We start from the raw sequence: 27,152 nt of genomic DNA, 5'->3' as shown, positions 1-27,152 counted from the left end.
GCTGTGTGTTAACAGCGAGTTAACGGCGTGTATAAACATTTCAGCTCTGTCTTCTCACGCGTGCGCTCGACAACGTCACGCGAGTACTTTGCACAATTCCTGATACGGGCCTCGGCAGTTCCTGAAATTCGCGCGCATCGATCGCCACGTGCTCACGACGGATCATTACAACGCGGGGCTCTGCGCCTGCTATAAATTGCAGCGCGATGATCGCGCGAGCGAGTGGCCATGACGGTGAGACCACAACGCAAGACCGGAGCAAGAGCCGGCCGGCCGGCCGGCCGGCCGACGGAGGAGCGACCGCGTGCAGCGAGGCCGCGCCTACAGTAGATGAAAACAATAGGCGATGCTGCGAACGTCATCGCGAGAGCCGACCGCGGAGAATGGCCTCTTCAAGAGGTTCTCTCTCACGTTCCGATGAAAGCTCGAAAAGTTCCCGTCGTACCGTCACGCCAACGTCCACGTCGTCGGCCGAGCTTTTGAGGAATTTCATAAACTTTTGTCGTCTGGAAAGTTAGAGAGACTGGCCGTGAATAGAGATCGCCATTGCTCTCTCTCTCTCTCTCTCCTTCATACACACACACGCACACTCTCTCTCTCTCTCTCTCTCTCTCTCTCTCTCCTCTTTATATCGCTTTATATCGAGGCAGGTGGCAAGTACGCGATAGCGGCCGTTGTGCATTTTGCATTCGCACGTTCGTCTGACAGGGGGAAAACCCGCTGAATACGCCTGGTATTACGATTCGAAGCCGTGTCTCCCTCTCTCCCTCCCGCCGCTATCAATGTTACCTGAGAGTTACGGACCGGCGGCGGGTGCAGGCGCTGCGCTGTCCACGCGGATCCAGGATGAACGCTGCCGGCATATCGTTGCGCGCGTTAACGGCGGATCGATTCCGCGTCATTTTTCATCGTAGGATCTCACCTAAGTCGAGCCGCGGTACCGCGTGTACATCGGGAATTGCCATTCTGGAAGAGCGTAGGCGATATGTCCGGGCCGCGATACACGCCCGACAAGATGAAGCGATCGCGTGCGTGAGCTCGCGTATTTATATCGATTTTGGATAAGACGTGTGTGATATTGCGGTAAATAATACATTGCAGACACGGCGGCGCGACGGCCGCAATCACCAGCTTAGTTCCCGGATTGAGATCATATCGGGAATGTGATAATTCAACAAGAACCAAATGTGCCGTTTGGCTAATAATAAAGCTCTGTCGATAAATATCCGGAGCGAAAATGCGGCGGATTTATTTACGGTGATATTGATGTATCCTCGGCGCCGAGGCGAAGCGCTGCGCTGCGCGTCGCAATCGCGTTTCGATATAAAATAGAAGCGCGCACTTATTGCACACGTGCGGGCAATGTCCCAGCACGTGCCGGGGAACGCAAACACGCCGGCGAGTGACGCGCCGCACACGTAAGAAACGTATAGTTCGTGGCATTAATTATCTTCTTTTTTTTTTTTTTTTTACCGCCCACGATGCTCGTGGGAACCAAAGGGCTCCGCAAAGTCCGCGCGATGTGACGTCTCGAAATTAGAATTAGAATTAGAATTTCTATCTCGAGAAAGAACTCATCTCTTTTATCAAAAGTATAGCTTTATGTAATCGATATATAACTGATCAAAGATAAGCCAGAGCTTTCCTTGCAGCCCGGGACAAAGATATCGAGAAAAGTTTAACAATATTTTCCTATCTTCTCCCTTTCCAGTGTAATAAGTGTTTTCCTTTAGGTTTTGTGATTGTCCAGCGCGATATATAATTTAGTAGCAATAATCAAAAGAGAATAGACAGACGCCGATGGATTTACGAACACCTTCCACGTTTACGCACGCGATCGAGTTGTTTGGCACTCGTCTATCACTTTATTATGCACGTGTATATGCTCGATAATCGATAACCACCACGGACGTTGTAAATTTAAAGCCGTACTTAATCCAGTAAAACATAAACATCGCGAACGCACGGATGTGTCTGTGCTGTGCGTCGCATACGACAGCGTACATTAACTTCCGCGATAATATGATTTGCATACGCGATCTACAAGATCCTCCACTCGAGAAAGTAGCGCTTGTAAATTCTCAATATTCGTAGATATGCTTGAACGATGCGGTAAAAGCATCCCAAGGATGAAAAACACGATAGAGATCGACGTTTCTTTGAATGTCACGACGCTTCGGCGCCAGAAGAAAATTTAGAGTCCGATTAATTATACAAACAAAAAAAAAGAAGAGAGAAATGTCTCGCATCCTCATTTAATAACATATCCTCGTTCTCTCCGGATAAACGTCGCTCGCATCAATTCGTTTGAAATTTTAATTCACGATCACGAGACTATATTCAGAGTCCTGTTATTTAGAGATTCGGAATAGAGCGGAATTCTGCCGCGCGCGTACACGCTCGTTGTTATTTCGTGTACGTGAAATATAATTCACTGGTTAATATCATCATTCAATAGCATCGTTGACGCGCCGCACGCATCACCGGGTCGGCCCGTTGTTATTGCTGTTGTTGTTGTTGTTGTTGTTGTTGTTGCATTTATCGGTAAAATGAACGAGCGATATGAAACCGTCGCATGACTGCGCAAACGACAATCAACGGGAAAATCGATCTGTCTGGAATTTTATTCTAAACGAGCAACGACCCGAGCTGCATACACGCGATATTAGAAAATTCCGTTATACGACAGCGCGCGTTTAATGGTTTTACGAGAGGGCGCATTATACGAACGCCTCAGTATTTTTACGACGCGAGGTATCCGTGATGCCTGGACTCGTTTATCACCACCGTTATCGCATTACTGTACGTTTACGGCGACATAAAGGATATATATTCCGCGCAAAGGGAGCGTCGAAGCCTGGCCAGTTGCATACGTCTTGTACCTTACGGTGCTCGCAGTGTCAGAATTGAAAGACTGAGCGACTGGAAGAGAGAGAGAGAGAGAGAGAGAGAGAGAGAGAGAGAGAGAGAGAGGGGGGGGGGGGAGAGAGAGGTAGGGTCGGCTAACATAAATACGTCCGGGGCAGGTGTTCCGTAGTGATTGCTCGGCTCTACCATGTCATTAAGCAACTCCGCTGTGAAAGTTACTCGGGCCGAAATAATCGGGCGAGCGGTTAACACGAAATGAAAAATATGATGAAACGCAATCGGAAATTTTGTGTCGCGCGAGATTAACTTACCGGGCGCTTACCGGGCGCACGCCCCCTTGCGTAATTGGCGGCGTAAAGACGGACGAGCGCGGTACCGAAAGTACCGCGGCCGAAGAAACGCGCGAGTAACGCGCGCAGGGACCGGAGAAGAAACGGCGGCGTTATTATTGTATTACGTAGTAATAGCAACGCCGATTTCTCTACCTCGTAGGGGTGAACGCTTGCGAGAAAGACGAGGGTATCTATTAGACTTGTTTGCGGTTCTGAAGATCTAATACGATAATACACGGGAGGATGTTACCGTACGAGTAATTAACAGTCCATTTCCCCGACAAACGAAACTACTTAACGTTGTAACATATTGCCGGCGGGCTCACGAGTATTCCCCGCGCGTAGCGCGATACGAAATTCTGGTAGCTCTCGTCTGCAATGTGTTAAGACACAAAAAGACGAGCGTTGCAGCTGCAACATTCTCCGTAAGCAGCACAAGGTTAAGAGGCAGCGTGCGGGCGCTGCAGACGAGCGGAAGCCTCATGCCGTGAGGGATCGCGAGAGAGAAAGAAAGAGAGAAAAAGAGAGAGAGAGAGAGAGAGAGAGAGAGAGAGAGAGAGAGAGAGAGAGAGAGAGAGAGAGAGAGAGAGAGAGAGAGAGAGAGCGAGAGACGCCTCGGCGAGATATCACCTTGAAATCTCATGTAGAGTGTGAAACAATTTCTTTTTATCAAAGCTCGGAGTAATAAAAATATATACGAGGCGCAACATGTAGCAACAAATCGCGAAGGCAGGAAGAACCGAAGAAACAGACTCGTGCAATCGTGCGCGATGCGCGACGATGCACACACCAGATGGATGCGCGATAGAAACAAGATTTACGTTCGAACAACAGGACAAGCAGAGGCCAATACGAGAGTTCATTAAACGGCATGGCTATTATAGCGTGTGGCAGAAACGCGCGCGCGCGCGCGCGCGTTAGTAGTTGCACCGTGTAGAGAGGACAAGGGATAAATTCGAAGAGGGATCTGAGAGAGCCTGTCTCCACGGTATAATGGTACAAGCGTTGAAAAATAACATTTTCACAACAAACAGGAAACGGTATCGATTAATTAATTGCACATAAATCGTTATGTAAAACGCGCGCTTGGGTCAATACAATCGAAAATGTTCGACTTTGCGCGTTTGTTTTATTATTCGGTGCGTTATATGCGACGTTCGATAGGTAGGCAGATGCAAACGGAAAATTCAACAAATGCGGAAAATGCGAGAAATACGTATTTTCCGGCTTTTGAACAAATAGCTTTCGAATGCTTCACGCGACGCAATATGTTAACAATAAGCCATACGAGGAAACGCGAGTTGGACATTCGCTTGTTACCGAGGCGTTGCAAATGCTTAGTAATATTTGCCCGAATAAAAGCGCAAATAAAAATTCTAATAAGAAAGAAATAAAAAATTCTTTTCATCGAAATTATAGAGACACGCTAAATCTTATTAACGATTTGATGAGGCCTTTCTCAGTTCCACGCCTGTCAAAATTGCTCCGTGTGGTTTAGCGAGTCCGTGGTTTCTCGTAGCGCCCCAAGTCCTTCAAATATCGTACGGCTACGAAAGAACAAGCTGGATCCTGAACACCCGGCAAACAGGTTTCCAGCAAGCGACGCTATTGTGCGGTAATTTAAATCAGTGTGCTTTTCGTCCGGCTCGCGCGTCCGGCAATCGTGGACAATATTTTGAGTACCGAGAAACGTTTTTCATAGAAAGCAATATAAATCCCGCCGCGTGCTTTGCGCGAAATAATTTTTTTTAAACTATTATATTTGTTTAAGCGCATTCTAAAAATTTACACACAAGTCTACCTTTTTTGTAACAAAGTTCGCGTCATTTCTACATCCACCTGCCTCAAAAAGTTGTACGAAATTGTAAATTATCATTCTGACAATTTTTTTGCGCTGTTGCACGTCGTACACAAAGTCGGGATCCACACTAGATATTTCCGGTTTTCCCTTTTTTTTCTTTTCAATTTATACACCACACACCGGGGTTAGGTACATCGTACATTTTACACTTTTAACAATCGCCAGCGATCGAGTGACTGCATTGTCAACACGATTAAACTCAATCCGATATGACGCGCGGCAGAATCGTTCTCAATCGATCCCGCCCGGTACAACCTCGAATTCAACTTTTCCATCATCGTCAATCTCGAATTGATCACAGCGAGCGAGGCAGAAGAATGCTGCAAGATATATGCGGCGAGCTGGCGCGAAGAACAGAGCGGAGAGGATCGCATACCTGCGGAGCAGGTGTTCCGCCGAAGACCGGCTTTTCGTTCTCTTTCGCCTCGCGCATACATCTGTGCGCGGTGTTCTCTTCCGATCGCTGGATATTTACCTACGCGTACAATGCTCGCGCACGGATTTCTCTGAGCACGAGCAATATCGAACGTGTGCTTTATTCGCTCCGCGAGATTTTCTATACGCCGCGCCGGCGGCGGCGGCTCTAGGCCGAAAATCCGATTTTCCTCAACTTTGCATTAAACGTGCATCGTAACCGCGACTCCGCAGCGTTCGCTCTCGCCGACCGTCCACGATTCTCGGGATCTCTCGACGAGAGTTTCGCGGTTGCACGAGCGAGACAGACGATAATCCGCGATCAACATAGCTAAATTAAAATGCCAGAAACGAGCGCGCGACGTCTTGAAAGCTCTCCTCTTCTAGCTGACACTCGTATTTCCGCGGATTCGCGTCGCAAAGCGACCCCGAATAATTTTATCACGCGCGTGTGCAAACGCAAAAAAGGAAAACGGTGCGCGCGCGTTCATCGCGCGTTGTGCCGTGCACGTGCCGCCGCCGTCGGGTATCAAAGACCGAAATTTTTGCAATTTTCTGACCTCTCGATAAAACTCGATAAGCCGGCCGACGATTAGGTTGGAGATTGAAACACGATGGCAATTATGAATTCTCGAACGTAACCGTTGGCACTGCGCGCGAGACGTGTGACGAATTCGTTGATTAAATTACGCGTTCGCGATTGTACGGACACCCGTGGATTCTGCCGTGCAATTAATCGCCGACAATGAGCGGGGAAGGATCGATACGCGAGGTCGGTACAAAACGCGTCCGAGTATTTCGTTCGCGGTGTGGGCGCGCGAAAATTTACCGCGTTTTAATTACGCTCTGCAGCTTCGCTCCGATTGTCCCGGCCAATGCACTATGCTCCGTCCGGCTGTTTATTGCGATAAATCGCCGTAAAATTTGAGTAGAATCGATTACCAGTCGTTATAAACGCGTCCCTCGTTCCTCCTCCCTGCCGGAGTCGTTAATAATGAAACCAAGTTAATATCGCGTTTCAGATCCAGGCGAGCGGACTCTCACTCTCTCTCTCTCTCTCTCTCTCTCTCTCTCTCGTAGCATTATAGTGGAAACACGCGACAAAGGCGCGTCGTCTCACAGCGCGCGCGTATTATTTATGCCGAGAGAAGCGACGCGGCCGTTCATTCTCACCGTCGATCGGGATATCGATGACGAGTTCCTCGACGTGAATGCCTATTTTGCAAATACGCTAATGCCTCCTCGCGCGACGTTCGTCACGTAATTTCGCGCGAAACAAGTCGCATATGATGACGCCGGGGATGAGAGGACAGACGACGAATATTACATTGAAAGAAACCGATCATCTCTCGCGAGAGACAACGCGAGTCTCCATCGCGAATCGTGGAGGCGCGCGAGCGCGTTAAACTTGCCGTTCGAATCGCAGATTGAGCCAGAGAAGTGATAGCGAGCAGGTACACACACACACACCCACATCCGATTAATGGGGGCGTCCATCGGATCGAGCGCGCGTTTCCGCGCGCAGCTGCGACCACATCGCACATGACGACTGCTCGCTGCTGGATGGAATCGGCCCCGCGTCGGGGGGGAAAAAAAGAGGAAGAGAAGAAAGAGGCGGAAAAGGGAACTGGCGCAAGACAACGACATGGACCAGCCGTTGCCGCAAACTGCCAATCGCTGGCTCGCGTCGCGGCAATAATCGAGGAAATAACACATGCGGTCGATACTGATACACGATGCCGCACATTCGCTCGCGCTCTTTACTTCAGGCCTTCATTACTCTCGATACGTCTCGGGCTCGCCGCTCTTTCACACGGCTTCTCTTCCGTCTCTCTCGGATACGATCGACGCGCGCCGTGGTATCCGGGACGACTTGGTTGCTGCAGCAAAATGCAAGCGAGTACGTGCGCCGTAGCACAAAAGCCGACGCTACGGTTCGCGCGCCACGCCCATCGCTTACCATGCTACACAGACAGGCAAGAAGAAGGATATAATGCCGCTTATTGTTAAGTACGTTCTTTTTCGGCATGTGCTCGACCGCGGAGACCTGCAGGAGAATGACGTATGGGTCGCGGAGGGACAAGCGGAGGGGAGGGCGTGGTAATTCGCTCGCAGCCGAACCTCATCGAGAGAGCCGACTCACCGACGTCCATTGTGACTCGTGTCATTAGTCATCATCGTCGGCTCGCGATCGTATTTTATAAGCAGCCGCGAAATCAACTCAACGTACAGGTATTTGCTATTTTATCGGGCTCGTGTGTAACACAGCTTTGAGAAAAGAGATACTTCGTTGCGCCGCACGATTTCACCGACGGCGCCAAGTCTCGAATATATCCCCTCCCCCCCCCCTCCTCCTCCGATCGAGTTTAATCGTCCAGACTGAAATGATGCAGTGCGAAAGCGAAGTGAACCCCGATTTATAATTTTTGCAAGAATGTAATTTTCACAATATATCCTTCTGCCCGCGCGAATATCTTCGGTGCTTTGGGCGTGCCTGCGCAAGTCCGCGCGCGCGTTTCTCCAAATTTGTTCGATGTAGAGAAACCTGGCCGTCGCAGTCTAAAGAGCGCCGTAAGCTCTATGATAACAGATCCACTCGCGTCTTGATAAAACCGCGCTCTTTACGAGCCTCGTTTCTGTTGTCGCAGAAACGAGGGTCGTTTGAGCGGCAAGTGTGCGTTAGGTGCCGTTAAGTGTACAGTAAATTATCTCAAACATCCCGGCAACTGCTGTATCCTTTTGGTTTTGCGATCTGCAGATATCATGCTTGTGAGAGAATAACTGTGTACTTTAGGAGCGGGGGATTTATACAGTCTCCGCTTCTCCTCTCCGCGAGATAAAGATTAAATTTCCTTAAACTTTTCTCTCGAGGTCCTCCACCAGCAGACCGACTCGCGTAATAACGCGAATTTACTTCAACGTTTTTCTCGCTCGATAACATTCTCAATTTATACAACGAGGTAAGGAGTACCTCGTCGGTGCGCGTAGTTAGTTAACCTTCTTATAATCGGTTGCACTGAGTGTAGACGTAATCTGTTCGTGAAAGAAATATCTCTCGACTATCTTACGAAATTATATATCATTACAATAAATCGCGTAATAAATCGTATAAAAATCAAGCTTATCTTCGAAATCTCGTCAGAGATAGATGCGCTACGATTAATTTAGCAGATGATGTAGCGAGATAAAAGGCACGATTCCAAAGACGAAAGACGTAAAATCGATCAGGAGGCGACCAGTCGAATCCCCCCGCGGAAAGGACGGCTTCAACAAACAGGATATGAAGTCATAACCTACATCCGTCACGGCATACGAATAAGACAAAAGGTGGAAGAAGCTTCTGGGATTTTATTCAGCCGTTACGCTCGCAACGTCAATCTGTTTTCGCGTCACGTTCGACGTCGGTAAATACGTTCTGTAAGGCGATGTCGATTAGTTCGCGGCTTCGGCCGTGAATTTATGCAGTTTGCATAACTTTAATGCGATACTGCGCGCGGCGTTACGTTGCCTGACTTTAATTTCACGCGTGCAATTTCGCCGCACGCAACGCGCGACGCGCCGCGCCGACTGGATTCATCCTCTTCCTCGTGACAAACGACTTTATTCCCGCATCCCCACCCGCTCGTGACAATTATTAAATTAAAAATACGTGAACGCCATGGGAATGCGTCGTCGAATGCTTCGAGATTGCTCTTGACCTGACTGTTAAATCGTTACTATCATTTACGACATATTTCACAACACGTATAGTGTTGCACGAAATCGAGCTGCGAAATAACAATCGCAGGCGGTGCGGTGCGGTGCGGCGCGGCGCGGCATCCAAGCCGACTTCTAATGCACGCTCTAATTGTGCGAGATGATGAGAAGCGAGAAGTAAGGATTGAATATAAACACCGTAATAATTGCACTGAGAACGAACGTCGAGAGTATAAAATTCTCCTCGCATTGTGAGATTTCGCGCAGGAACATTGGAATTGCGGCAATGTACACGCGTGCTCGCCTAGTAATATCGCGATCGCCTTCGGCCTACGCGAGGAGACATTGACGACTGTTAACCAAGAGTCGGTCTAGACCTACAAAGTTTGGTGCAAAAAGCCAGATAGGGGCGCTCACTCGGCGTATCTACAGAGTGCCAGGCGCGTTCTCTAAGGATGAGGCTTCGTAATTCTCATATTCAGGAAACCGCCTTCAGAGAATGACGGCGGGGCGCGGCGTGGCGCGACGGGGCGTTATGGAACGAACCGCTAGACTTTCAACCCCCGGTAAGTAGTAGTTCGCAAGTCACCAAGCAGCCACGGGTGTTCGTTAAACGTACGCGCTTCACGCGCGCCTGTGTACGCGGAGATAGGAAAAGGACTGTAAATATTATCTAGCCGGGCGAAGAAGCACGACGCGCTCTCTCACCAACACTCTCATCTACCCCCTCATTCAACTCGGCACAGTATCTTACGATATCGCGATCGGAGCATGCGTGGAATTACTCACTTTTGCCGGGTCAACCACCCCCGGAATGCGGCGGCAGCGGCGGCGGCAGCGGCAGCGGCGGCGGCGGCGGCGGCAGCGGCAGCGGCAGCGGCAGCGGCAGCGTATTGTCCAAGTGCACGCGGTTCACCGTTTTCGATTTGACAAAACCGAAATGGTTTTCACACTCGGACGAATAATACGATCGACGCACCCGCCTCGATGGTGTGTAACACTGTTGAATTTTTTCTCTCTCCTTTTTTTTTTAATCGTCAAGGTCCACGTGCACGTATAGAGGAACGAAATTGATGGGTAATATCTACCCTTTGGAGCATTTTTCAACACTAGGAACACTACAGTGTGCTTGAATATTTCTCATAAACAAGAGCTTGCGAGAATGAGCTATTTCTTGAAATGGTGGCTATTTCTAATACAATATTTTCGCAAATAACCCGAGCGGATTTTGAAAATTACATTACTCCGGAAAAATACGTCTCTCTCTCTCCCTCCCTCTCTCTCTCTCTCTCTCTCTCTCTCTCTCTCTCCTCTGTCACTCTCGCTTGCTTTCTCATATTCAGCCTATTGTTACATTGAAACACGCAAATGAACCGCCGCGTTGCCGACGTTTGTTTGCGATGACGAATCAAAAATGACCAATCGCAAATTGTCATGAATGTATGTGTACCCGCGGCACGTTCATTCAGCGCCCTTTGTCCCGACGTTGCCGCTGATCTCGCAAGTTTCCCGCCGCACACAATAACGAGATCCCGGTTGTTTACGCGGTGACGAAACGTGCACCGTATGTGTCATGGTGTCGTCACGGTGCTTCTAAATCGGGATAAGAGGACAACGGAACCGTTGTACGCGATCGCAGCGGAGACACGCGCACTCGGCCGCGTGACCCTTCTTTTCCCAGAGCGTGCACTAATCCTTCATCCTACAATGGACTCGCGCGACACGCGCATGCACAGATATCGTCGTCGTCGAGGCCACGCGACAGAATCCAACCTCGACCGATCAATCTTAATTATGTCGATCGTCGATGGTCCGTGGATGGACTGTCGACTCGTGAATACGCAAGAAATCCGGCAAGAAGTGACGAGATAGTTTGCGGCACGTGGAACTTTAGCGCGAGCGCGTATGCCTCGTTAGCAGTAAATATTGCATTACATAGACCCTCCGCGCTAATACGATCTTCCGTCGTTACCGTTCTTCGCGCTACCGAGTGCATTAAGCCGAATTAAGATTCACCCTGATAACCCGCTGGAGGAAACGGAGAAAACTTGATAAATTATCACGTTACAAAATAGACAATTCACGATTATTCCATTTCTTTCACTCCGAACGATGTGCGTCTCGTTTGTGGATCGCGAATTCAGAAGAGGGTAAATATCATATATATAGAAAGGGGTACACTTCACCGGTCTTTTTTCATTTGGACATGTGTTATAAAGGATGACATTCTGAGTGACTTTTCCTGATACAACTATATGGGGGTCGCTTATAGTTTCCGAGATATTTGACTTTAAAGTTTTGGAATTTTCATGTTAAATTTCAGATATCATAACGCTGACGTTATTTACAGTACGATCCAAATAGTTAATTCAAACATAGTGTATATACATAGAAATATAGGAAACAGTACATATAAGTGGAAGAGGGACTCCGCCACTCTCTTAACCTAACCTAACTTATTGCATCTTTGTATATTGTTGGGCGATGTTGAAAAGATCTCCTTAAAAGCCACAACACCTAATTATATGCAGATATTATAATAAGTTAAGTTGAGCTAGATCTCAAGAGAACTTTTTTCAACAATATCCAAAAGATAAGATAGATATAAAGATGCAATAAGTTAGGTTAGGTTAGGATTTGTTTGGGGCGGAGACTCTCTCCCGCTTATATGTACTGTTTCCTATATTTAAAGTTAATGAAAAATGCTTGTCTACTTCAAATATACTTCAACGTACAATTATAAAACATTAAAGTCAAATATCTCAGAAACTATAAGCGACCCCCATATAATATTATATTAGGAAAAGTCACTCAGAATTTCATCCTTTATAACATATTTCAAAATGAAAAAAATCAGTGAGGTGTACCTTTTTCTATATATTTACCCAGAAGAGTAAACCAACGGAAGAAGCAAGGGGGAGCGCAAAGGAAAGACTGGTTTTATTGTATTCGCAAAGTGTTTGCCGTCTCGCTCATTTGATTTATAATAATTCGTGCATCGATTAAGTGCATCGCGATAATCGCAGAGATAATCCCGTAATCGTTATCATACGATCTTCCGGATTACCGCACGCGAGGAATCCTTTGCTCTGCTTAAATAAATATTTCTCGAAATTAGATGTGGCTACGCGAGGCTAAGATAGCGCTGTGTGCTCTCCAATTATATCCGGGAAAAGTCTTCTGTTAGCTCGTAATTGCATTATTAAGAGATCGTTAAGGCACTTTTATGTTCCATATAACAGTTATGCTGCGCGCGGCTATCGCGTGGCGCAATCGCCATTTTTCCAGAGTAAGAACTCGCCGATCGGCGCCGATCGAGAGATCTCACACAGGTCATGCGTTAATGACCCGCGGCGGCTTCTTTGATAACACTACGCGCGCTGCATTTGCCCTACATTGTCCCCGGAATTTACTCACGCCCTCCACACATCTCCACATGTCTTGCGAGCAAATTAAATGACTCAGCCGCGAACGTGATCATGAACGTTTCGCAATCGGATATGCTTGCCGAGCGTAAGCAAACGTTACTGCTTTTCGCGCAATCGTCCTTTCGCTAAATCGCGCACCAGGCGGCTCTTTCGAGCGAAATATTTCTCCTATCCTCGCAACGCGTGACACGCGATAACCCGAGGACGAGAACAGAAAAAAAAAACAATTCGCACGGTTTATCACGTGTGCAGAGGGGAAGGACTAGACCAAACATTCCTTGCGTCAAATAAATTTCGAAATGCAAACAGACGTAGGCGCGCAGACTGCTCGACGACGGACGGATGCGTTGCACTCTACATTTCGTCAATATTTTTCTATTGTCTCACGAGACCCGTGGATCCCGCGTACGATATGTCGTACTGACATTCGCGTGACATTGCATACGGAATTACACATATTTAGCGAAAAAAACGTTTATCCGTACCGACTTGATCGACCGGTTGTTTATGCCTCCGATTAGTCCTCGAGTTTTCAAGACCAACGTGCGCCGACCGAAAAGGTGAATCCGCTGACGAGGACGGCTCTGCATTATTCCTCAATAACGGCTGGGTGTGTTACGTAAATATTCTCAGTACAGTTATGCGATAATTGCTGAATAATAATATCACAAACGTATAAATGGCTCGCGTGGCGCCGCGTGTGAAGTTTGTTTCGATTCCCCGGTCGAAATGTTGATTCTACATTAAACCTGCCAAATTTGCTAAACTCGCGGATTCAGTCAATGGTGAATTTCGAGTATTGTACAAGGCCTATTGTCCCTTGACTATTGTTACTTTGACGCTACAAATTGCCCCCGCTGCTGTTTACTCAAAGAAGCATCTCTAATCATTCAATATTCGCTTGTATTTACTACTATTGACACTAAATATTGAAGTTATTTCAATGAGCAATATATTAATTATGTAATTTGTTAAATATATGCGAGAAACAAATATTAAACCTCACGGGTTGGTAACAATATATAATAAAACAAATATTTAGAATACACGATAGATATGATGAGACAATATACACAAACTTTCGTTGTTTGGAATTTTCTAATAAATTTAGAAATTTTTGCGAAACTTGGAAATTTAAGAAGAAGAGACTTGGACTCTTTCTCTCTCTCTCTCTCTTTCTCTCTCTCTCTCTCTCTCTCTCTCTTAAGAAATTTATTACGGAGAATACAAGTGTTGTGTATCATAGTTTGTCCATTATAGTAGATTATAAATTTCGACTTGGGAAATAACTTCTCTTTCTTGAAAATCAACCGGTAAACCGCTAACCGCAAACTTGTATTCATTCCCATTCATTATTTCCAACAGTTATATTTATTTACCTCACGACCTTGTCACGAGCGAAATCCTCTAGTGGTTTATACGTGGTATTATATAATATTATGTGCGTGACAATTTCAAATGTGACAATATCAAAATTGGCGCAAATAACATTTCAGCAATAATTTGCACGACGACTGATTGAGAAGACTGCTTTGTTAGCAAGAGCTTAACGAGAGTCATATATTTACAACAAATATAAAATTTTGTGCGGGCCATTATCTTGCAATCAGTTGTACAAACAGATTTTTTCATCAATACCGAGTCGTCTGATAATGATATATTATATCGGAGCGACAATACATTCCGAGCTGTGTGTGTGTGTGTGTGTGTGTGTGTGTGTGTGTGTGTGTGTGTGTGTGTGTGTGTGTGTGTGTGTGTGTGTGTGTGTGTGTGTGTGTGTGTGTGTGTGTGTGTGTGTGTGTGTGTGTGTGAGTGACTGAAGTCTTTTATAAGCTATCCCTTATAACCTAAATCTTTTGGACGCGACATTGATACTACGATGATATTATACTATTGCCTCAAATGACGTAATTTACTTCCTCTTGTTCTCATCTAATTCTAATTTTGGTTTAATGTCGATCGAGATATCGGCATATAGAAATAGCAAAAAAATGTCTGTAGAATTGGAGCTTTGAGTCTGTTAAAAATCTCTTAGTCGTTAAGATTGCGCCAAGCAGGGCATTCTGGGACGCCATGTGTAATAATCGTGACGTAATTTGTACGTACCTCCAGATCGCAGGACGCCGGGGATGCTGGATACACCGCTTGCGGGCCGCTAGCTGAAGCCGAAGATGCAGAATGTTCAATCCTTGATCGATTCTTCAGAGCACTCCCGCAATCACTACCGCACGTACAATCCCGTTTACATCGTCCCGATAATCCGACAACAATCCGCGAGCGCGGCGAGAGACGAGCGACGGGCGCGTGTTTATTTACACTCCACGACTTGGCGAGCCGAGCCGAGCACTCTGTCCACAACGGACGACGAATAAGTCAAACAGGCGACTTAGCTCACGATCACGCGTCGCGTGTCGTTACGCACGCTGTTACAAGCTTCTCGAACGCGAAATAGCACAATTTCCACCACCGGACACACCACCACTCTCTTCGGCGGTCATCAACACTGTTCCGTTACGACTGATTCGAAGCAAGTGATCGCCTGAACTTAGCCACGAGAGAGACTTTCCTCTCCCTCCTGTCCTTCTTCCCTCTCTTTCTCTCGCCGCTCTACGGCGTCGTTCGAACCTCGATCGAAATTGAGATTGCGCGCCGCGTCGCGTTATTATCGTCTTCTTGGGATGGATGAATGGATAGATGGACAGATGGACGCTCTCCACGGCGTAGTGCCCCCAAGTGTCAAGCTTGGTCGATGGACCAACGGACGGACATCGCGCGTCGCTGAGTTTCTCGCAGTCGCGGGACTGACCGGGACTTCACTCGCGTGCGAGCAGGGTCGATCCGTCCCGCGTCGCGAACGATGCCCGCGTTCGCGATGCCGCAGCGCGAAATGAAAATACGCCGCGAAAACTACCGAGCGAGAATACCGGACGATGTATTTCGGCGGACGTCCACGCTCACTCTGAAGCTGCTCCGCTGCTCCGCTCGTCCGCGCATCCGCGCCGCGCAATTCGCGCCCTTCATTGGCCCGTCGCTCGCCTCGAGGCCCCCCACCACCAGCCAGGCTCGGAGCTACCGAATATTCCGATAATTCCTCTTCTAAACACGATATTCCAAGTATCGATACTTTGATTTCGCCATCGAGTATCTTCGGAATCGATACTCGCTTCCCGCAACGTTAACGACACGTCTGGGAGGCAATATCAAATAAAATGTATCGCTACAAACACGCCGGAACGATTTCTCCCGGAAAATAATTTTGAAATACCACTATCTTTCTCCCGTTCTCTTCAATTCATACATTTTTTCAGCTTTATTCTTTTCACTTGGATCATTCCTATTTTGTTTCATCGACGTTGCCGTTCTGCGAGCAATTTCCTCTCGATGATCACGCGAGTAACATCGATAAATCACGAAATATCAAGATTCTGTAACAAGGTTGAACGGATTAACGTCATGTTGCAGGTGTACGATATTATCTAAAGCATAAATATATATATCGCGCGTTGAAGTATCCCCATAGTCGAACCTTCGAAGCGACGCTTCGGTTATACGGGGCGTTTGATAATTGGCCATACGGCGGGAATAGATAATTCCTTGTCACAGACAGTGCCACACGCAGGTTAATACCTGCGAGACCTCCAGACACTGCGGGATTTTGGAGTGCGCAGTGTTCAAACGGGGAGTAGAGATGAGCAATGCGCATGATTGATTGATTATCACGGTTCTTAAATGATTAATTGATACTATTGATTAACTGCTACGGTGCATGCGTCACGCATTCCGCATAGATACTTGAAACTCTCGCCATATTATAATCCCTATTATAATCCCGGGCATAAATGTCGAACAATAACGAATGCCCAACATCGTAATGCAGAAAATATTTTTTCATCACGGTATCTTAATAATAATAATAATAATAATCCTTCACCGTCGCGAAATTGCACGGCCAGACCTCCGACCGAAAAATATTTGCCGCGGCTGTCCAGGTAGTTATCCGACTATTACTCATCCGCCTTCCTCTATTATTCTTCTACCTCGGACAGCATCCGACGAGCGAAGTGCGCAACGCAATAAAAATTCATTTAACGAAGATATTCATTTCTAACTGTCGCAAAATCAAATGTAAAAAAGTTCTTCTCCACTTCCCGAGTCGTCGTGCCGCATGAATTGTCCGAATTTGCCTCAACGCTCAACGGGCAAAATCTTTCGTGTTCGCGTGTTGCAAGTTTCGTTGCAAATTGAATTCGCTGACTCGAGAACTTTGCAAATTCGGAATCTGCTTCTCGACTGATTAACGACCGTCAAATTCGTCAAAATGGCAGTGAATATGTCAATCACGGCGTCACGGAAAATACGACAAACTTCGCGTGATTCTCTGAGAAATTGATTTACAGTCGTAGAGACGACCTGTGTCTTAAGGACACACTGAAGCGCATTATGAAGATGAATTTACACGACGATGGACCCCGTCGTCGTGGCAAGACCTCGTGGTAATCTAATTTTCAACTACCAGAGTAGTTTTATGTCAGCAATATCAGAGAGGAGAAATGGACAAATGAGAGACATCGCACAGACGTATACCGGCACCTGAGACGGGAAAGAAGAAGTGATGTTCGTATTATTAACCCCGGCCTGGTGGGAGAGACCTCTGAATACACTCCGGCATCTTCGTCGAGCGTCATTACGACGGGAATAAGAAATAATTGCACGGCACACCGAGGTTCAGAGTCGTGAGAGCGACCTACCGCTTGCGATCCGTCACAAAACTGGTGATCTTTAATCTTATCTCGTCCGTCCCTATTTTTCTCTCCTTCGAGCCTGAAATCATCCATCTTCGATCCTTATGTACTGACTGTAAATACGGCAACCCCCGGAACCGATTTTATCGCGATGGACCGAGTCGCGATCAATTGCTCCTCCCCGCGCATATATATACTACGATAAATTGGCGGATCTGACGCTGGTGTTATGTATAGCTGCTTTTATCTCCAAAATACGACTTTACATAAATCACGAGCCATCTGAACGAGATATCTGAAAGTGTGCTTTTCAGTCATGCTTTCTCCCATGCAGCGACACATTCGACCGTTGTAACACGCTTTGTAATAACTAAAACACTAAAACACCTGTAGCTAATATATTTTATTTAATCGCGCCTTTTGCTTCAAAAAAAAAGCGAAATGGAAATATTGACGAGTTTCATAATGAGAGATTGGTATAATTATATCTCGGATATTTTTCAAATTGCGACGAAATTGCAATCTGTCAGTAGACTTGATATATATATATATATATCTTGGAGAAAAACGACAACAATGTTATAATAATCATATATGTGTAAACCAAAGAACTGAAGCTGCAAAATATTTTTCAAGTATTCTTATCATTTTCATCGAAGTTACATTCCATTAAATCCTAATTACTTTTTCATGATAAAATCAAATGCTTCGCTGTACAACTTGAAAATAATAACATGTCAGAATTGTATTAGTGTTATACATCTTGGATTCGTCATCAGATGATGGCAGTTTGGAAATTACGTTCTAGAATAATAGCGATCCGTGGAGCTGGTAAAAAAGGATTGGATTTACAGCTTGCCTGGCGCCACTTAACGATCTAACGTAAAAAAATTGTATACACTAATCAACTACCTAGCACCATCTAGTGGCGCTTTGAAAAAAACCATCAAGCTAATTGGCTTGTGTCTCGACTAAGGAAGGTTCTAGTTTCGACCAAATGGTATTAAACCCCTTACGACTTTTGACCCCTTATTCTTAATAGTTCCAAAGTTTCCGCTAGGGGTCGCCACTACCTTTAATCTAAAGTCGGGCACGTGGTACGATTCTATGGTAAGTTGAATACAGCAAGACAGAAAGCTCTCTTTTGCAACTGCAACTCAGCGGCAACGCACACGCATCTGCATATATAATTGGTAAGTAATCAACTATTTCATATTCGTAATGCGCCCAAGTTCCGTAATTACCAAATTTTCAAGTGCTTCTGTTGGTAAACGATATTTATCTGTCACACTGCGAGTGACCATTATTCTTACCGGCGAATTCACGGTAAGTCAAGTGGTAATATGACGCAACAGAAGGTTAGAAAGATTTTTACATTTCAAATACTATGATTCAACAGCAGGTCAAAGGACTTTTTCATTTAAGATATATTCGTGTGGTATATTGTTAAATGTCATTTGCATATTCCTTTCAAAGAATCATTGAAAAATATCTTTACTTTATATGTTATTAATTTATATGTTTGATATTATATCAATTTACAACTTACTTTTGCTCGTCATGCAACTGAATCACGAGAGATGGTGCCACCACCCATCTTGTGTGTATGTTTTATTATTATTACTTTGTTTATTATCGTGACGAGATTTCACGCACGTACACAAGAAAGTCAGAGAATTTGATTTCGTTTTTTTTCCTTTTTAATTACGTATGCGAGATTTTACTATTTACTATTTCCGCCACACATTACACCTTACGTAAATCCGTTAATTACCTCTGCAACACGAACGAAACATGCTTGAAAGAAAAAAAAACAGAAGGACAAGCTATTCTAGAAAAAATCTTCTCGATGTAAGTTATTACGCGCTGGTGTTATTGCTAAAGACAAACCGAGTCTCGCGAATCACGAATTAACATACAAAAATCTACACAGCCAGACTCAGCAGAAGTGCGGTGCCTCGTTTAATCCAGAAGTCCGAACCTTGCAGTCCGGCTTTGAGGTCCACAGCGACCACGAACGCGGATTTCAATTGATCGCTTCTTCGCGGATAATAATAACAAGGACAATTGTAGATATCTGTAAAAGTCAAGCGAATGTTCATCGCGATCGAAATGCCGATTCTTCCAATATAGCGATTTTAAATGTATGCATTTTTTAAGGAGAAACATTCAAATACGGTAAAGTGGTTTTGACATTGCGCGCGAAGTTATCTCTATATACCTTTGACTTTCTTTTTGACTTTCTCGACTGGACGGAAATGGATCACCGGCATGTTGCAGATAAGTTGCATGGGTGCGGGCTCGACGAGTACGTTGTTCTCTTTGTCCCAGCAAGCGCCCTCCAGAAAAATGGAGCGTATATATACGCCGTCCTGAAGCGAAGCGAAGCAATTTGTAATTGCGCACCGATGTCGCCGCGTCGTGATCGTTAAGGATATTGATTAGGTGTTATTATCCAGTAATTTTCCTTTCTTTCTCGTTCGGCGTCGAGAGAACGAGTCAATTCTAGAAACATAGGGCTATCACGAGCACAGTTTCCAGAGAACGATTAATCGACGCAATTTACGACTCCGTCGAAGCCAAAGTTGTTTAGACACGTGAGAAAAGAATAGCAGGACTATTATCTGCAATTCTTTTGCGTCGAAAGTTAAACGTACGGTTCACGTAAAACGCGCGGGCGTGCATTTTCCGCGCGTCAACGAGACGAGCAACGTTGCAGCTCGGCTGCAAGGGGAGGATAAGTTTCTTCACGGTGAAACGGTGCTCGATATTAGCGGTCGGAACTGAAGCAAGCAGCTCGCCGAGCAATTAGCCTAATCGCACGTAGTTACCATGGGCGGCTCGATTATAGCGGACTCGTCCGTTGAGAAGACAGTAAACTCCCATGACAACGAATCGATAGATACGTTCCACAGTCTCGCCGAAGTTTGTAGTACCGCAGTAAGGAATCCAGTCGGAAATGTATACGCAGCTAACCAGAAGAGCAACGGCGGATGAGTGGTTTGAGCCCAATTGGCGAAGTGCTCGACTCGATTGATTAGATCCCTCGTCCAAGCTCCGAGCAGTTTCAAAGACGGATACGCGGTCAGCCATAGAGACGGCACTCTGCCCTCGTATATGCACGCGAAGATTTCTTCGAGATCTGGTGACATCAGCACGAGCCCTCTGATGCCACGCTGAAGTTCTTCGAGGCTGTCGCGGATTTTTGTCAGGAGCGCATTGTACCGTCCTATCTCTTGAAGAAGCACCACGTCCAGGGGCGTCTTCTTCGGTCCTATCAGCCTCTCGGTCGCCTCGTAATCGATCGTCCGCGGCATTTTCGCGAGAATGTCGCACGCGAGATGCGTCACCTGGCGTGAGAATTCGGCGGTGGGCGCGTGTCGATTGTAAGATATAGGGGAGACCTCATGATCGAAGATAGTCGATGAGATGCAACAGATTATTATTAAATTCAATGAAGGACAAAGAAAGAAAGGAGGGGGGGGAGAGAGAGAGAGAGAGAGAGAGAGAGAGAGAGAGAGAGAGAGAGAATGAAAGAAAATTCTGCTTTGTTGCCATACTCGATCTGTCAAACGGCAAATGGCAGAGTGGACTTTAAATTCCACAAAAAAGAGAATTTCAAACTTCATAATCTGATCAGCGCACTCGCACCTTGTCCTCTTTATCCTCGTCTTTCTCGACGCTGACTGCTGCTTGCACCTGAAGACTCATGAGAGTTTCGAACATGTTCCTAGCTTCCATTATCAGACAAGTGATGTCTGCGTTCTGGTGCTGACCAAACGCTTCCGGTTTATCCACGTTCGGCAGAATTGCGATAAAGTCACGGTAGGACTCTAAGGAACCGTCACGAGGCACGTAATAGGTGGGTAGTGATGACAAACGATAATGGGGAGTAGTCAGGACCTCTTCCGTGAAATATTGCTGGACATATGTCATCAACAACCGACGATCCCAGTCGTCGGTCACGTGACCACCGTAGCAAACACCTGCTATGAGATATTTCATAGATTCCCACGGTGTGACTGGATATTCGTCCAGGTAAACTTGCAGCAGGTTCTCAGAAACCTGAAACATATATCCCATCCCTATCATGAGAGGACGAGGTTCGTGCGCTTCTTCATCATTGGACGATCGCTCTGACGAATTTAAATATTTATGAAAAACGTTGGCTCGCGCGAGATTCACGAGTGTGAATAGAGTCGCGTTCAGCGGAAAAAAACTGCTCCGTTACCGTTCCGTAGCAAACCAGCCTCTGATTGGTACGTCCGTTCGGACCTGCCAAAGATTTAAAAGAATTCGCCAATCGTGCAACATTTGCTATGTGAGTGGTAGCGGAGCAGTTTTCTCCGCTGAACGTGACCATTATCTCGTGCGAGATAAATCGTAGATTGGCAAAAAGAAAAGAAAACATCTTTCTCTCTCGCAACGTATGCCGAGTGTGTGACTTTTGTTTGTCGGGGATACCTCGAAATCGGAATCGTTAAAGCTGTAGACAACGTTCCAACCGAGCTGTCGGAACTTCCTTCGCTCTAGGAGAATAGAATGGAAGAAGACCAGCGTGAACAGCAGCTTTTTATATTTAGACTTTTCTTGGCACTGGTCGAACTGAGTTTCGGTGATTAAGCCGTAAAGGCGCTTCATGTTGGCTTTTAATCCTTTCGGTGGCTCGGTAGTCATCTTTATCCCGGCTTGGAGGATCGATATGGGGAACTGAGGAGTCGGGCTCGAACTAAGCCATAATCTACGAAAGAATAGAACGTGCGTATTTTCGAAACGGAAAGACGACCACATTTACGTGTTCTCTCCATTATAATATGTTCACACAGACATACGACCTTCTCTGAATTTGCGTTTCCTTCCCCAGCTGTGATTTCATCTATCTGATTATTCTGACAAATTGAAAATTTTTCGGATTTCTTTCGGTAGAATATGTAGGTCGCGTATCGTGTGAAAAATCAGTCTCGTGAGTACGGGTGTGCCTATGTGTATGTAGGTGTGTGTATATGTATTTCATGCTTCCCTAGGATACCTAAATTTCGGGTGCAAAGTTTGGCTGGAACCAAGAGTCTCCACGATCTTATCCAGCTCGGGCATCCAACTGAGCGAGAGATGGCAATTCGCGAGAAATATCCAAGACCCCTCTTTGGCGCCGATCTCTATCATACTGCGCGAGGGATACGAAATTACACGAGAGAATCGATAAGAGAATAATTTAAATGTATCATTCTCGATCGTTTGAACTGTGACGTTTGAATTCTTCTCGTGACAAGATCGATAAGACTGCGAAACGTAACGTTGCGCCGTCCTCTCTCTCTCTCTCTCTCTCTCTCTCTCTCTCTCTCTCTCTCTCTCCTCTCTCTCTCTCTCTCTCTCTCTCTCTCTCTCTCTCTCTCTCTCTCTTTCTCTCGATCTCGGTCTCGATCTCGATCTCTACACTTTCTCGGACTTGAGATAGTTGTAACATACGATTGTACAAGCTTTCTGCAATTAACCTCGTGGCGATGGGCGCTTGTCCTTGGCCCAGTGACAACGTCATGAACTGACTGGTCATGTTCTGGCTATCGGCTAATTGCGTGAGCACGCTCGTGGGATCCACGCCGGGCGAAAGGACGAATATCAATGGTGTCTTCGCCATGGAATCATCCAACGCTGCTTTTAGGTCAAGTACAGGAGGTTCCACGAATTTCTGGCTGAGATTGCGCGCGATGTAGCTTGTGATGCAGAAAGATATTCTGTCAGGTCGACAGCTGCGAATGAATAACATTTTCTGGAACTCGGTGCACCCCTCCTCCCATTCGCCGACTAGCGATATAGCTTCCGGCTCTGTGCTGATGTACCTGAATGTTACGGTGACTGATAAGAAGGTAGTAGGCGGGAAATGCTGGTACTGGCGCTAGTACGCGTAGAAACGTATTGGCCTAAAATGTTTTTGACAGACGATAAATTCTGGATGCGTGTTTAAATATTCGCGATGTGCCGATCACGTGTGTCGGGTTTCTTTCTCCCGGAGGAGAGAGCAGTGACATTTCGTCATTGTTGCCACTCGTCGAATGATAATCGAATGACAGAGAAAAAAAATGGAAATTTTTACAGTTTTTCCCTCGCGCGTAAATTTCGCACGATAAAACTCGCCAAGTCCGTTTCATGTGTATAAATCGCTATTATTCACGAATGCATTGTCTCCTTGTTAACAACAGCTTACGCAAACGAATTTAAGGAGCAAGATTTATCACGAGAAAGAGGCCGTTAAAAGAGGCCAGAGCGTCGAAACGGACGACACGACGACGTAATACGCACCAATTGTGCCAATCTCGCGGGAACTGTTCAAAAGAAGAAACGACTCCGTGAAATCCGGGCAGCTTGTCGAGTTCCGTGACGTTGTCCCAAGTTTCATCCGGCAGCCACAGCACGGGTTTGTCCGGCTGATTTTCCCGGTCCAGCACGATTCCGCCGCGAAGCAGAAACGCGTATTCTCCTGGGATGATCTTACCCTGCGCATCCAATATCTTGACACACATGTGGAAAGAGAAGAGTAGCTTGTGCTGCTCGAACAGACCCCGGCACGTGTTCCTATCCGTAAAAATAAAATCCGTCGGATCAATTTCCCTTTAGGACTATACATTCCTCCTCTGTATCTCCTCCCGGAGTATCCGTGGAGCAGAGAGAAAGAGAGAGAAATTATAACGACGTTCCATCTCCGTTAAGTTTGTTCTCGGGCTGAACGTTTCTCGGGCTGAACGCTCGTTTCGCGTACATCGTCGAGAGAAATTTATACGTGGAAAAACGAACTCTCGCGATGAGAAATCAAAGTCGCCGGCGCCGAGGCGATCTGTGTGTGTGTCCCTCTCGCTGTTTCTTTAATTAATTAATTTCGTTAATTAATCTCGCTGCTTTTTAAATTAATTTCGTTAATTATAGCCGTTGCTCATTTAATTAATCATTCCTGCTTGTGTGCTGTTACAATTAACAGCACGCAAGAGTGTCACTCAGCAAAATAAAACGACGCGATATTCGCGCGAATTCTAATCGCAAGCTCTCCGTCAACGAGGACCAGCGGCGACACGGCGAAAGAGAAATCTCAGGATCGAGAATAAATTGCCGGGTCTTGTTTGGTGTAAATTCTGATAAATTTCCCGTCTCCTCTAAATCGCACCTGTACACCGCGTACGTATGATAATCGTTCAAGCTGTCGATCCTGTCGTGTAACTTCAGCCTTTTGGGACTCTTGTCGATGGACAGCGTAAACAACGCGTTGTAAGCGTCAAGGGAGAACCGATACATGGGATCGATAGCGCTCATGTCGTTCAGGACGAAGAAAAGGACCGAGGCGCGTCTCGAGCACGGTCGATATTCCTCTCTCGCTCGATCTATCTCCCTCTCCGTCTGCTCGGTAACGACCAGAGATTCTTGGATGGAGATAGATGTTGCCTTTGATGTTTGCAGAGTATTCAGCAAGTCTGGATCGTCTAGGAAAGCTCCTCCTGCCGCGCTGAGCAAGCTAACGAACGAAGGTAGAGAGAAGCATACTCTCCTCAATCTTACAATTGTATTTTATAATTGCGTTAGTTAATTGTCGGTAAACGACGATTCGAGATTAACGGTCGAAATAAATAACTGCACGCTTGTTCGCGTTTCATGCGCGAGTACAAGAGCGAGATGGACTGCGACGACTGAAGACGTAGTCGGAAATAAGAAACGCGTACGGAGTTAAGAGTCGAAGTTATCCTTCGTGGATCTTACTGAAGTATCTTGTCCTCCAGTTCTTTGAGTTTTCGTTTGTCGGACGCGATCGTAAGAACCAGATTGTCTTTCTGCTCTTCGAGCTGCGGCTTCTCTTTCCTGACCACGATGCCTAGGAGTTGCGCTTCGAGTCCTACATTCACGGGACAGAGTTATGTTCTCTAATCTAGTTCCATCTTTCTCCCGAGCGTACGGTAAGACAATTAGTTACCCTCCTCCTTAATGGCGAAGTTGCATAATGTCGTTTTAGTAGATATCTCCGGAGCGTAGTGGGGATTCGAAAGTTTCGTAGTCATAAACAGCCGGAATTGATCATTGTAAGTGATGAACTTGTCGTTAAATTTCATCAGCACCTGATCGCCTGCGGCCACACGCACGTAGATTCATAAAAATCGTGCGATGAGTTTCGCGAGAGCGAATCTGTTCGCTTTCTGTTTCATAATGACTTAATTACTTAATTACGTTCGAGCGTCCTGACGATGTGTATCTCTGTCGATATTATTAATATTTACGCCAGTGTTAATCGCGGTATGCTAATACTCGCTTTATCTCCAGTAGCGTTTAAGATGAATAATTAAAGAAGTTCGAGACTTTCGCACGGAGGGGGGGGGTGGGAGGTGGGGGGCGCACGTCAAGTTTTACCTGATTTAACGAAAGCTTTTTGCAGAATCGGATTTAAGACCGGATCAAGGGTTTCTCCGATATTTTCGAGCAGTACTGGTTTCCCGAACTGAATCGCTTGTTCCAGGACCCTCGTAAAGTCCGCTCGGCCAAAGTCGATTACCTTCAGCGACTGCGATTGTAATCGCCGAGTTAAAACGACAAAGTAAACCGTCTGATTTTACCGATTAAAATCGCTTTGTTCCGCATTAGCCGGCGTAATTTCCATTTAAATCCAATATCACGCGACGCGGTGTCCCGCCGCGAGGAAATCAGTTCCTTCGACAAACGCATCGCCGTCGCGCGCACGATACAACAACGGATACAATTACGTTCTTCGCCTCCATATTTTTGATCCACTTCACCGCCTGACACTGCGGATCGATTATGAGGGGCCAACGCGATCCTCGCGTCACTATGATGCCGTTCTCCGTGCTAAACCCATCGGACGGTAATCCCTGAATGTTCCACTCTCTGATTGTCGGCGCATCGACCAGGAACTCCTTCACGTCTAGATTCCGCGACATCGGTATCTCTCTGTCCAGCATCTTCGCCGTCCGACAAAGACGTGCGTTAATTGACACGTTAATTGTTCACTCTGCGCTTCGCATCGACGCTTGTAACGGACGATCTTTAGAGGAGAATCAAGTGCTTGTCTACGTGTCTCGAGATGAAAGCACAAAATGTGAAATGCGAGAAATTGCTCAGTCTCAGTTCTCAGTTTCATCGTGACTAATTGGCCTCGTTGCAAGCGTGATTGGAACGTAACACAGTTCATTGGGTTGCCAACTTGATGTAACATTCAGAGATCGATGAGAGGAAATTATAATACAGTCTCGAAGACGAACTCACCTCCTTCGACCAGATGCTCATTAGTTCCTGCCTATAATTAGACACAAACGGACCCAGGTACGACACGAACCCGGTGGATATCAAGCAGTCACCCGGCAACCGATCGAAGGACTCGGTCAACGACGCCACTGTGTTCTGCCATCGAATTCGTTCTTCGACAAGGCCGTCCACCAGCATCCCCGCGCGCTCCAGCTTGAGCTTTAACAGCTCAGCCTGAAAGAAAAAAGTCCCGCGAATCAGATAAGCGTTTCAGCAAATACAGGCGGTGCCACCTTTGACTCGTCACCGAAGACAGGCGGGGTAAATAGGACACGTTCCTCGTTAAAGTGTTAAATCAGGCCGATATATTTCTCCCTCGCTCTGCTCGATGTCTACCGGAATAATTCGTGCGGATATTCCCGTCCCCCCTCCCGTTGTGATAAAGCGGCCGTTATCATCGCAAATATCGAGAATCGGCGCCCCGGCCCGGCGGACAGTTTCGTCGGCGGAGTTGCTCTCTTTCCCTTTCACTCGGAATAGACTCGTAACTTTCGTTCCGCATCAGTAGGAACGGCGAAAT

The 27,152-nt window shown here is 46.4% G+C and overlaps 2 protein-coding genes across 2 annotated transcripts in view; both read right to left on the bottom strand.

The window, feature by feature from the left end:
• The window catches only part of tinc (transmembrane protein tincar), a 139,449-nt gene extending 123,905 nt beyond the window's left edge, over positions 1 to 15,544 (bottom strand). The window contains exon 1 of the mRNA XM_025299988.1: positions 14,706 to 15,544. The gene's annotated coding sequence lies outside the window, so the exon portion shown is untranslated. The remainder of the gene's footprint in view (positions 1 to 14,705) is intronic.
• Positions 15,545 to 19,076: 3,532 nt separating this feature from the next.
• Positions 19,077 to 27,152, bottom strand: part of kl-2 (dynein heavy chain 2, axonemal kl-2) — a 44,614-nt gene continuing 36,538 nt past the window's right edge. The window contains exons 49-62 of the mRNA XM_025299984.1: positions 26,594 to 26,806; positions 26,074 to 26,289; positions 25,724 to 25,874; positions 25,293 to 25,442; positions 25,082 to 25,214; positions 24,495 to 24,839; positions 23,639 to 23,911; positions 22,834 to 23,178; positions 22,371 to 22,505; positions 21,806 to 22,082; positions 20,993 to 21,406; positions 20,173 to 20,691; positions 19,563 to 19,713; positions 19,077 to 19,418 (exon numbers count right to left, since the gene is read on the bottom strand). Coding sequence (XP_025155769.1) covers positions 19,267 to 19,418; positions 19,563 to 19,713; positions 20,173 to 20,691; positions 20,993 to 21,406; positions 21,806 to 22,082; positions 22,371 to 22,505; positions 22,834 to 23,178; positions 23,639 to 23,911; positions 24,495 to 24,839; positions 25,082 to 25,214; positions 25,293 to 25,442; positions 25,724 to 25,874; positions 26,074 to 26,289; positions 26,594 to 26,806 — 3,474 coding nt within the window. The 3' untranslated portion in view covers positions 19,077 to 19,266. The remainder of the gene's footprint in view (positions 19,419 to 19,562; positions 19,714 to 20,172; positions 20,692 to 20,992; positions 21,407 to 21,805; positions 22,083 to 22,370; positions 22,506 to 22,833; positions 23,179 to 23,638; positions 23,912 to 24,494; positions 24,840 to 25,081; positions 25,215 to 25,292; positions 25,443 to 25,723; positions 25,875 to 26,073; positions 26,290 to 26,593; positions 26,807 to 27,152) is intronic.

Source organism: Harpegnathos saltator, unplaced genomic scaffold, assembly GCF_003227715.2.
Source record: "Harpegnathos saltator strain DR-91 unplaced genomic scaffold, Hsal_v8.6 scaffold31, whole genome shotgun sequence".
In the NCBI taxonomy this organism is placed as follows: Eukaryota; Metazoa; Arthropoda; class Insecta; order Hymenoptera; family Formicidae; genus Harpegnathos; species Harpegnathos saltator.
This window is presented reverse-complemented; position numbering and strand designations above follow the sequence as displayed.